The sequence below is a fragment of the Callorhinchus milii genome, unplaced genomic scaffold (assembly GCF_018977255.1).
Source record: "Callorhinchus milii isolate IMCB2004 unplaced genomic scaffold, IMCB_Cmil_1.0 Scaffold1, whole genome shotgun sequence".
Classification (NCBI taxonomy): domain Eukaryota; kingdom Metazoa; phylum Chordata; class Chondrichthyes; order Chimaeriformes; family Callorhinchidae; genus Callorhinchus; species Callorhinchus milii.
The window spans coordinates 83870052-83882369 of record NW_024704742.1 but is presented as its reverse complement, the minus strand read 5'-3'; the positions used below and the strand labels follow the sequence as shown (position 1 = coordinate 83882369).

The 12318-nt window shown below is 40.0% G+C and overlaps 1 protein-coding gene across 1 annotated transcript in view; it reads right to left on the bottom strand.

Moving 5' to 3' along the window:
- LOC103187157 (uncharacterized protein KIAA2026) overlaps nt 1–11830 on the bottom strand; it is a 34190-nt gene extending 22360 nt beyond the window's left edge. Inside the window, exons 1-2 of the mRNA XM_042332593.1 lie at nt 11459–11830; nt 5492–5692 (exon numbers count right to left, since the gene is read on the bottom strand). Coding sequence (XP_042188527.1) covers nt 5492–5692; nt 11459–11475 — 218 coding nt within the window. The 5' untranslated portion in view covers nt 11476–11830. The remainder of the gene's footprint in view (nt 1–5491; nt 5693–11458) is intronic.
- Between the last annotated feature and the right edge of the window lie 488 nt (nt 11831–12318).

Sequence of the window (12318 nt, the reverse complement as noted above, 5' to 3'; positions counted from 1 at the left end):
TGTTTAGCTTTCATCAATAAGGTGAAAAAATGTAGGTTGGCAATAAAATGTACCTCAACAGCACCAACCAGCCCTGCAATTTCCTGCAAAATTTGCTAAACTTCCTCCCGATTTTCAGCAAATACTTCCACACTTTTCTATTGGCCCAGCTTATAAGTACTGAGAGAGATAACAACAACAACAACAAAATTACATTTATAGAGCGCCTTTCAAGTCGGGAGGACATCCCAAGAATCAAAAAAATTTGTGATTGGTTACAATTTTTGTAATCAAAAGGATACGCCTTGGATGGCAAACAGAACAAAACTACCACTACGTAATTCTACCACTAGATGTCATTTGAGCAGTTTGCGCCACTGTCGTCTTGCATTCATGAAGAACAATAATAGGAGAAATCGAGATCCCCATGAAAATTTCAAAAAGCAAGAAAACAAAGCCCCGTGTTCCATTTTGCATTTAAATACTTTATACAATTTGAGAGTTTCTAACCTGATATTATGGAAACTCGGCAAGTTCCATAATGCATTATGTTCCAATAAACTGAAAACCATACATAATAAAACTGTAATTAATTCTGACTAAAGGCTTGCTTGACTAGCATAAATGTATATCTAAGCAGGACTTCTTGCCACAACTGTTAAAATCCAACAGTGAGTGGCATGCTAGACAGATGTGCATCTGACACAGTGTTCTAATCCATCTATCCCCACTGAACTAAGAGTTCCACTGGGCTGTGTAACGCAATTATCCACAAAAATAATTACATTTAACCTTTCATTTTTTATGCAATTGTTTCATAATTAAAACTATGCATCTGTCTTGCTTAATGCCTAGCATTGATTTCATCATGATTTGAATTAATGAAAAAGAATCAAAGAACATCACAAGCTCCCTGAACCTGAACCCTGAAAATCTGGTGGGAACAAAGGAGAGCAACACCCCACAAACTTGTCATTTACACTCTTCCAAATTACCAGCCTCTCTTGCAGTTTCTGAAATAGAAGTCAAGAATTAGTTTCCCGTATGTGATGTTTGTGTATCTCTCACCAACACACACACACTCTCTCTCTCGCGAGGAATATTTTACCTCTCGTCAGCTTGTCATCCTCAAATTGCGATGTTGAGCTCACTCCTGACAGACACTCTAGTGTTATACTGGGGAAATACTGTATTGTCAGAGGTGCCATCCTTCGGATGAGATGTTAAACCAAAGTCCTGTCTGTTTATTCAAGAGGAAGTTAAAGATCCTGTGACACTTCAAAAAGAAGGGAATTTCTCACTGTATGCTGGCCAATCCCCCACCCACTAACTTGGTCCTTCACTTTATGGTGATCTGTGTGACCTAGCCACACTCAATCACTACTCTTGAAAGCCACTAACTGTGAAGTTCTTTAACACTTTAACGATCAAGACACTATATCAAAAGCAAGGATATTTTATTTACTTCTCTGCCGTAAAACCCCTCCCACCACCTGACAGTGTCAAGCCCCTCTAATCTTTTGCCCATCACTGCCCTAAGTTATTAAAAATAGAACTCAACTTTCTCAAATTGGGAAATGTATGACATTTGATGAAGCACAAAATTAACAAATGCAATCTGCTTCAGAAGAAACCCAAAATGCCCCATTGTTTTGTGTACCTCCTTAGTATGCAGTTTCTAAGGCATTAAAACTGGCAAATATGGCACTAATGAGCTTTTATAGCAGCTTTTTCCCTTCCGTGTCTGTTTATTGAGCTGCTCAGAATAAGGGCAATTCACGGCAAGAGATGTTTTCAATTCTAATAAAATAGCTAGTACCTCGCGATCAGCAATTAAAATATAAAACAGAGCAGTGTATCTTATATTATCCTCCTAAATGTTAGGAAAAAACTAATTTCAACTGTTTTTTCTGACACCCAATAAGACAGACATAAATCTGTACAACTGCACAGTGCGATAGTGATGGTTTCCCCAGATGGCACATTAATTCTCAACTGGATCATCTGGGAAGGTGTCGAGTAGAGAAGCACTGGCTCTGAAGGGCATGATGAGTTTTTTTTAATTAGCAGACTAAGCTTCTCTTCGTATGGTTTTGTTTGTAAAGCCACAGCCTGGTGTGCGATGGAGCCATACAGACCCTGACGTTCTCAGGCACTGTAGCTTGCCATTCATAACTGAGTAGCAGGAAAGACTGCTAAATGTTGCCTCGCCACCAGAAAGCTATGGGAACAAAATCAGTCAGAGTTGCTGCTCCTCATCATTAATCAGCGAATCCCATCCCCCCTTCGCGAAAACTGTGCAATGCGGCAACCCCCTCCCCGATTGCTGTCCAGCCTGCCAATCCTCACTATCAGGGCTCTATGGAACTATACTCAGCTTTGTTCTCATACTCAACAAATATTGCACCTTCGTGATCATAGCCAATTGGCAAACACTGAAAACTTTTATAAATATGTCCATCAATTTTGTTAAGACTGCAAAGTTAAAACCCATAAAAAAAAGTGATACATAACTTCAAAACAACATTTCAATAGTTCAAAATGCAAAATGCTGCAGATGCTGGAAATCTGATACAAAAACAGAAGTCGCTGGGAACGCTCAGCAGGTCAGGCAGCATCTATGGTGAAAGGAAAGTGAGTCAACGTTTTGGGTCCACGACCCTTTGTCAGAACCTGATGAAGTTCTGACAAAGAGTTGTGGATCCAAAATGTTGACTCACTTTCCTTTCTCCATAGATGCTGCCTGACTACTTGAAAAGTTCGAGCTGACATGAAAGAAAGTTTTTACAATGTCTAATAAGATGCCTTATTCAGACGTGATGATATTCAGTAAAAAACAAGTATGGAAGGTACCTGGACTCGGTGGCACCCACACGATGAAATATGTGAAATTACAAAGAATTTATCACTATCCGGGGACAGTTTAAACTGTGATATTCAATGAAAGTTTTATGCAATAACATTTTTCCAAGCACTGTCAAACACTAGAAAGGTGACCAGAATATTCCAGGTTAAATTCCCAATGAATTTATTCAGTCTTTCACTTGTAAGGTCGATATAATGAGCATCATGTCTAAAATACATATTCCAAGAGGAACAAGAGGAGATATTCTGTAGCTGATCTGCCTCCAAGGAGGCACTCCTGGCAAAACAAAGGCAGGTAGGTCCCATATTAATTCAATTAACTTTTAATGATTGATCAGCATGTTTAACATGTCAACTGAGCTTTGAGGTGTAGACATCCCCTCAATTCTGTGAGCTAAAGCACTAACTGGTATAATAATAATCCTTGCATTTGATATTTCACCTTATCACGTCTTCAAGGCATCTCAAAGCGATTCACCGAACATACTGTAAGGTGAATTGATTGTACATTCTGTGCAAAATGCCACAGCCAATTGCGCACAGCAGTGTCCATCAAACAATCGTGGATTGAGTGACCACATTATTATTATTTTTGAAGGGATTATTACCCCCGGAAAAGCGATTCGCCAATCGACTAACAACCGTTTCCAACTTACTGCTAGGTAAATAGGGGCATGTCCAGTAAGGAAAGTTGCTCAACATTTTGTCCTGCCCAGGAAGAGAACCGGGGTCCTCTTGCTTGTGAGGCGAGTGCTCTAATCACTAAGTTACAGGACTCCACAAATGGTCCTAGTTCGACAGGTGCACATATCTTTACACTGTGTACACTGTGTTCTGCAGAAATTGGGTATTTGTATCGTGGTTATTATGAAGAACTGGCCATGGGATTTGCTCTTCAACAATAAAAATGTCTCTTAAAGGTTCCAGAATGGTTCAATTGACTGCCTGAGATTTTTAAAGGAAACCGGTAAGCAAATTGTGAATTCACAGCCATCACATTTACCCTGCAGCCAAGGATACTTGCCAGCAAAATTCATGCCAACTCAACCCGATTTATATTGCACGTTTTGTGGTAAAATCATGGAAATTCCCAAAACAGTACAGTCAAAGCAAAGCAATAGATATGTTGGTGAACACATTCTTGTCAATGTGAAAGAAACTAATGAAGGAGAATGGGAATAATTTCCACCCAGTGTCAGCATTGAACATTGTCAACAACAAGAAATTGCATTTATATAACACCTCTCACGTAGGAAGGAAATCCAAGGCACCAGACAGTCAAGGGTTTGCATCCAAGCTGGGGCTGGATTCGGGAAGGGTGGGGCCGGGAAGATGACCGAAGGTGCGGTCGAAGAGGAAGGTCTTGAGGTGGACCTTGAAGGAGGCAAGGTAAGGGGGCGAGGCGAAGGGACTCCGAGATGGAGTTCCGAGAGTGGGGGAAGAAGGGCTGGAGGCCCGACTGCCCATGGTAGGGCGGGTTTTAGAAGGTCACAGAAGTTGTGTGCGACAAGACTTTGATTGGATTTTGAAGTGAGTATGAAGATACTGAACTCGATCCTCTGGGGGATTGGGAGCCAGTGGAGCTCGGCATGGATGGAGGCGATAAACTCGCAAAGCCTAATGCGGGAGAGCGCACAGAGTTCTAAGTGGTTTGCAGATTGTGGAGGTGGGAAGTCTGGGAGCAAAGAGTTGCTGCAATCAAGCCTGACAAGATAATAATAATAATAAGATAGAAGTATGGATTAGAGTCTCAGTGGCCCAAGGGGAGAGGTAATGGTGGAGGTGGGCAATGTTACAAAGTTGGAAGAAAGCTGAACAGGTCAAGGCACGGGTTTACAGGACAGCTGTGAGTCGAACAAGACACCAAGGTTCCTCACTGACTTTGTGAGGTGAAGTGTGCATCCATATATAGTGATGCTGTCAGTGCCTGAGATGAATAGGGTTGGGTGTCATCCACATACATGTAGAAGTTAACTCCATGCCTACGAATGACATCTCAGAGAGGACCAAGGATAGAGCCAGAAGGAACACTGCATGTGACAGTGCAGTGGAAGGAGAAGCCATTGGCAAATATGAAGTGGAGACGTTAGGCCAGGCAAGAATGAAACCAGGCAAAGGCAACCGTGAAGGTGGAGCTGAGAGGAAAGGCGGTGGAGAATAGAATATCGAGAGTGTCAAAGGCGGCGAATATCGAGAGTGTCAAAGGCGGCAGAGAGGTTAAGAAGTACGATGAGCCTAGATTGGTATAGCACAGCCAATACTTCAACACTGTAATTCTAATAAAACTGAATGAAAACCCTTACTTGACCATTGTAATATTCCATAATTATTCTTGTAACTTCTCTCAATGGGTTTCAATTTAGCATCAAATTACAGATAATCTTTGGATCATAAGAATTGTTGGGCTCAGAACCCTGCTCAGGTTTGTGAGGAAATTTATATGGCATCAGTATGGTCTGAATTTTCCTACTAAGACAAGTGCTAACACCTCTGTATTACCAGTCCACAATATATCATTCATAATTACACTACCCTACAAATTACGCCATACTAAAAGTATAAGCGATACTCTTCTGAATAAGGCATTTATCCACTCCATCTTTTATGCTAAAATAGTTCAGTTGGAAAGTGCTACCAGTCATCTCACCTCTTTTCTTCCCTTGCTCGCTGTTGTTCTTCTTGTCTTAAAGCCTGAATCATGATGGACTCAGTAACTCCTGTCGTCAGACCACCCAGGTTCCGGGGCAGAGATCGCCGACGGGTAGAGGTACATACTGTCGCCCTCTCCTCCTCCAGACCATAACGGCCCTTTGAAGTTACTGCTATCGATGTTTTCTCTCTTAATGCCCTAAAAACATACAAAAGAAAATAACCAATGATAGAGAAAAACACAAGCATCTTCATTCCATTTTCCAGTCATCAAAGGCATTTGTATAATGTGCAGCTCTGCAATTCTTTAACATACATGTTCTACCTCTATGAAAACACAATTTTCACAGTAAGAAAATTACTATCCCAATTCAAAAAGTATCTACATTAGGCCACACATAAAATGTCACAGGTTCTTGAGCTAGTTGATTGCAGAAGAAAGCATTTGAGGCACTGGGTCAGGAAGCTGCAATCGACAGGGTTCCTACTCTGGTTCAATTGCTATCCAGGAATCTCCCTCTGGAAGGTACCCTTTTATGGGCAAAACTAGACTTGGCTATGATGCACCTAAAGTTGAATCCCCCAAACTGCCAACACCCACTCCCAAACACAATGAAAATAGCTGTTTGGACAAGGAATTAAAAGGATTCCCAGTATTCATGGAATATAACAGTAGTACAAGCAAAAATAAATCAGACACCTTCAAGGGAGCAAAGAAAATTAGGAGAAAATGCAAAGTCTATTTTCTGTTCTTCTGTCCTCTCAAACCATTTATGCTTTATGTATGCTCGCTACTCATTTATCAGAGCTAGTTCACCATTCTCCTCACTGGTTAGGTGAAACACTTCAGTTTATTGCCAGTTTATTTGTTTTCATAGCTACCAAAAGTCACAAACACAGCAAGAATTTAAAGAGACAAATATGATATGATTGTACATAGAACAGGAAAGCTAACAGACAAAAAAATCTTGCACGTAAAATAGGGACAAAGGAGGCTTTCTCGATGGTTCAGAAAATATGTAAATATACCATGATGAAATGTGGTACTAAACCACCCAGATTGTTGAAATAGACTGTGTTTGCTAATCTCAGCCAGGGAAATCATGAGGTGTGACAATTAGCTGCAGGACTACTTATGAACTAGTGTTTTACCATGAGCAATAGTGTCTGACAAGAACACAACTTTTTATATAGCTTCTTTCAAAAACGATAACATCTCAGAGAGCTTTACAAGCTCTTCTATGAACTATTTTTGAGGCTGAGAATATTTCAACAGACTTTCTGTAGCCCGAGGCAGCAATTTTTGACTATTCACTTACTTACACACACCCGAGTCACCTTATTTTGCAGGAGAACATCGTACATAATATTACACAGACCACATAATAGCCCACATGGAAGAGAACTCAAGGATATAATTAGGCAATAATGAACAAGCAATGCGCCTTATAAGAAAGAGCTTTATCACATCAGTGACTGTCTTGATTCAAGAAACAGCAGTGTTAAAACAATTATAATTTAAAGAAATAGAAATACACTTTGACGTTCCCTGTCCTGTTGTATGTTGTACATTTTTAAATGCTCAGCAAGGTGAGTGACGGATCACAGAATGGAACACTTTCATTTCACGAACCCAGTCCACTCATCAAGCACTCCTGCATCAGCTGTCCTTTGGCCAGCTGGATGTCAAAGGACATTGAACAATATACTAATACAAAAACATTTTAATCCTAAGACTGCCAGCAGATCTATAGAAACTCCTTTCTCCATAGCCTGACCAATTTCTAAGCTTTCACCTTACATCGAAAACCCCTCTAACAAATTAATCGATATTCAAATAATACCATATGTTCACTACTTAAATAAGACCTTAAAGCTGAAATAAAAATGTGAATACTTCATCTGCATTCAATGCAATGGTTTCCTATCCCTTATTTTTCTCCCTGTTTTTACTTTGAACCTGCACTTAAAACTTTGTTTCAAACTTTAAAGCCTATTTACTCTTCTTAGAAATTTGTAGCACAGAAAGAGGTCATTTGGCTCTTCGTCCTCCTACTCCGTTTTCATTTTCCTTTAAACGCCAGGTTTGCAATACAATAAAAAGTCCATACTCTGATGATTGGTAGGTTATATCTTGGCTATGATAGTAAAGTAGGGCTGTCAGCAGACAACCTTCAACAAATTGTCCAACCGAGTATGCTTATCCATGCTGCTCAAAAGGTTTAACTTACTTCAGCTGTAGTATAGTACAACAGTGCCAATGCTTCCATTCCCCAAACCAACCATCCTTAACCTCCCTGAGAAATGGCAATCAGTGAAAAGTATGAACAGATTTATGTTGTGGAGTTGTGTATAATATTGGAACTAGATTGAGACTGCTCAAATGCACTTCACATTCCACTTTTATAGCTTGCATGGAAATGGAATGTTTTTGTAGAGTAAATAAATACTTGGTATCAAAATTAAAAAGAGAAGCATCCATGAGACGAACAATAAGCTCAAGGAGGGAAATTCCAATCATCTGAATAAATTGGGAACTATACAAGGCTGGAGCAGCCAAATCTCAATGTTGCTGTTTCACCAGTATCCTACCAAACTCGATTTTTCTTGCACCAAAGAAAACTTTCAAATCTTTCCAAATCCTACTAAATTTCAGAACCCAAAGAATGTATACCAAAACACATACTGTATTAGTTTCCACAAATACAATAAACTCGTGCTTTACAGGTTATGATAATAATAACCCTAGCATTTGATATAGGGGCTTATCACGTGTCACAATGTCTCAAAGCGCTTCAGTGGGCAAAACATACAAAATATATATGACAGAAACTAAAAATACAGGAGACAAACAAAATGCAAGTAGAAAAATATGAATAAAGCATATTTGGGGACAGTCCAATGTATGAAATGTTGACTAAAATGTACCAAGTTTCAGTATAATTCAATCAGTTTTGCATAAACTCCAGCTCAACCATTATTTCAGACAAAACAAGCTTAATTGGCAACATGATTCTATTCCGATTCTGAAGCAGAATCAAAGGATTATCAGAACCATTTCCAAGTATAGGGTCCTCCACATTTTCTATTTTTATGGATTTTCAAAATAATAACCCTTGCATTTGATACAGGGTTTCATCATGTTGTAGACACCTCGAATGCTTCACATTATATACTGTAAAGTGGATTAAATGTGTATTTTGTGTCTGAACCAGTTTGTTCAGATCAATATTCCACAAACAGCTATGAAATGAATGACCAATTTTATCTGGGGGTTGCTGGTCAGGACACTGAGAAAAACTCCCTTCTCTTTTGAATAAAGCCAAGGAATTGTTAAATTCCATTTGAACAGGTACCTGGGACCACGATTTAATGTCTCATTCGTAGGATGGCAACTCCATCAATGTGGCCCACCTCCAACATTGGAGTGTCAGTAGACATTACATTTGTTCCAAGTCCTAATGGGTCTTGATCCCACAACCTTCTGACTCAGAGGCAGGAGATCAACTGAGCCAGGCTGACACATACATCTCTCTTAAAGACGATTTTTTTCCCCTGACAACCTTGGTTCCAGAGGCAAATGGGAACTTTTGTGCACTCTACCATTCAATCTCCATCAGCAATCACTTTCTTAAATGTTCTCAAATCCACTTCATACAGCAGAATGTTTGCAACCAAAGTAAAGACTGCTCTAAGTCCCCTTTCACAGTTGGAACAAAGAGTTACACAGAATGATATGGTACGGAAACAGACATTTGGCTCAACTTCTCTGTGCCAACAAGATATTCTAGAAGCAACCAAACAGGTATCTTCAGTGAGAGGATGAACTCTGCTTGAAAAGGAAAGCAGCAACTGAGGGGATTTGATAAGCTAAAATCATTTGGATTAAAGCAATATCACAATTGAAGTGAAATAATCAGTGCCCCTTTACTAGAGACATTAAACGAGAACTATAAAAAGAAACTGTTGTTGACACTTTTAAGTTGCAAATGTGGCAGTTCTATAAACAATGTTTTAATTGCCCGGCTTGAGAATTTTGCCATCGCTTAGCTAGAAACTGAAAACATGAAGAAGCCCGATGGGTACTTGCAGAATTTATCTCGTAGAGTGAATGACGTATGTGGGAACAAAATAAGTCAGGTTGAGTTCAGATGGTGCAGATGTTTTGAGTTGAAAATTCACATAAAATTCAAAAGGTTAAACGACTAACTTACAGGTAAGGTTCATTTGAACAGGTGTCTGTGCTGGTGGAACTTGATACGATTAATACAAGAAATGGATATATTCTGTGAGACAAGCTCACGATTCAAGACATGGATTGCTTTTTTAGAAAGCTGAAGCCTGCTTTTGTTTCCCTCAGTACATCTGCCATCTTACTAAATAAGGTTATTGGTAATACCACCATTTTATGGAAATGAATCAATGAGCAACAAAGGCAATTATAGGAAGAACAATCTACTTTATAGTATATCCTGCGAAGCACTTTGAGACATCTCAATGAGATGATAGGGAACTATATCAAATGCAAGGATTATTATTATTGTGGGCAGAATATAAGATAACAACATACACACTATGTTGAAAAAATTTTATGGAGATCCACTCGGCCCCTTAAACTCAGAAAATAGACCATTTGGTCTGATTTAGCAACCTCAAAGTGAACACCACAAAACTGTCTTAATCAAAGACTTCGAACTACCAACCTCAAAGGTCCTAGAGAAAAGTTTATATGGGAAATATAAAAGTAGAGGGTGCTCTTCTGCATAATGTAAATTGTTACTGCAGTGATGAAAAAAAGCACAATTTAGCTTGGTTCAGTTAGTATCATTTACTAATACTAGTACACCTCTGGGTTGGAAAGTGGTGGTGTGGGGCTCAAGCCCCACATTGGTACTTTGAACTCACAGTCTAGGTTCTTCATCAGAGAGATGCTGTATGAAATGCTAAACTAAGGTCCCACTACCTATTCAAGCAAATGTTAAAGGTCCCATGACAAAAAAAACGAAAGGTAGTTTCTACCAATATTCTGGCCCGCAATTCTCTACATAAATTGGTCATTTACTTCATGGCTATTTGTGGGGCATTGTTATAGGTAATTACCTGTCTCATTTCCCTACAAGTACTTGCCAGTAATTTCTTGTGAAGTGAAGCTCAGGCAGGTGTTAAATCAAATGCAAAGATTATTATTTCATGTCAAAACATAGAATTCCCAATCCTTACAATGGATTCCCTACTTCTGAAGCATAAAGTTGTACGATTTATGGTTCAGAAGTAGGGAATGCACCATTTCTTTAAAAAATCCAACATGCGATCTGACATTATGGAACCTAAAAAATAGAATACTGTAAATATGTTTAATACAACTTACACTACCCTTTAGAAGTCAGCTTTTGATTTATTCATTCACTTTTGGCATTAATTTAAACAGTAAAATTGTGCAAGAAACAGAAGTCAGATAACAACAGTCTGGTTCAGATGGTTGAGCTCTTGCCTCGGAGTTATAAGATTGTGGTTTTAAGCCCCGCTTTGGGACTTTGAGCTCATAGTCTTAGGTTAAACTGCAATGCAGCACTTGCAGTCAAGAGTCCTTCCAATGCAATTTTTACCCAAGGTCCAACTGCCTGTTCGAGTGGCCATTAAAGATCTCATGGTACTGTTCAAAAAGTGTTTCTCTCCAGTGTCCTAGCAAACTATCTTCCAGAAAAATTTGTCACACTCCATGGTTGTTTTGGGACTTTGCTGGTCACAAATTAGTCATTCGTTACCAAAAAATGTGAAACATGAGAAGTTTTGATGTATAATTCATTATATTCAATACAAAGCTAATAATCCATAGCTGTTTACAGCCGAGTCACTCAGTAGGAGCAAAACACAGCAAGTGTATCACTGCCCAACTAAACTCTGTCCTTCCCTCATTTCCTCTTCACTGACCTCCAGTCCATATGGTAGTTTATCGAACACCAACCTTGCATCAGCTCCCATTCTTTTGTTACAGTGCCCTTCCTCATTCTGGCAACTGTGTAGTGTATAGTGTGTTCAAACATAGCAGGAACTTTTTCTAGCTCTGAAAAGCAACCACATTCGATGTGCAGCACGCGTCAGTAATGAATTTAACCGATGGCCATCAATGCTTAATCCATTCTGTCCTAACCCACACACCTCAATAGTCAATAGATAACCATCAGGAGCAGGAAACTAATCCATTTCATCTCTCCTTAGGGACATTAAGGGCAATTGTGGTCTTCTACTGGGCAGATGTAGCACATTCAAGGTGGTTCACTCAACTCAAAATCTGACTCCCCTACCAACCTGCCCGCTCCCTCCGGCCTGCTTCACATCCCCTACCTCACCCACCCCACCACTGGCGGGCAGACCTTCAGCTACTCTGCCCCCACCCTCTGGAACTCCATCCCGCAGTCCCTCTCCCTGGCCTCCCCACCCCCGTCCTTGCCTCCTTCAAGATCTGTCTCAAGACTCTCCTCTTCGACCTTAACTTCGATCACCCTCCTTCCCCCACTACCCTCAACCCTCCCAGATCCTGACCCCCAGCTCGGGTCCAAAACACTGACTGTCCAGCACCTTGGATCATCCTCCCGACGTTTTGTTGTTGTTGTTACTTCATGTAGGACTTCTTGGAGCACTTTGCAATAACAAGCAGGCAGGAGAGACGACCACTGATATGGTCAAATAGATACATTTTACGGTAGGACAGATAGAGAGGGGGAAAGGGGAGAGGGAGTTCCAGAAGTTAGGAGCACAGAATCTGAAAGTTCGGTTGCTGATGGTGACACAGAGAGATCAAGGGCTCACAACAAGCCCGAGTTA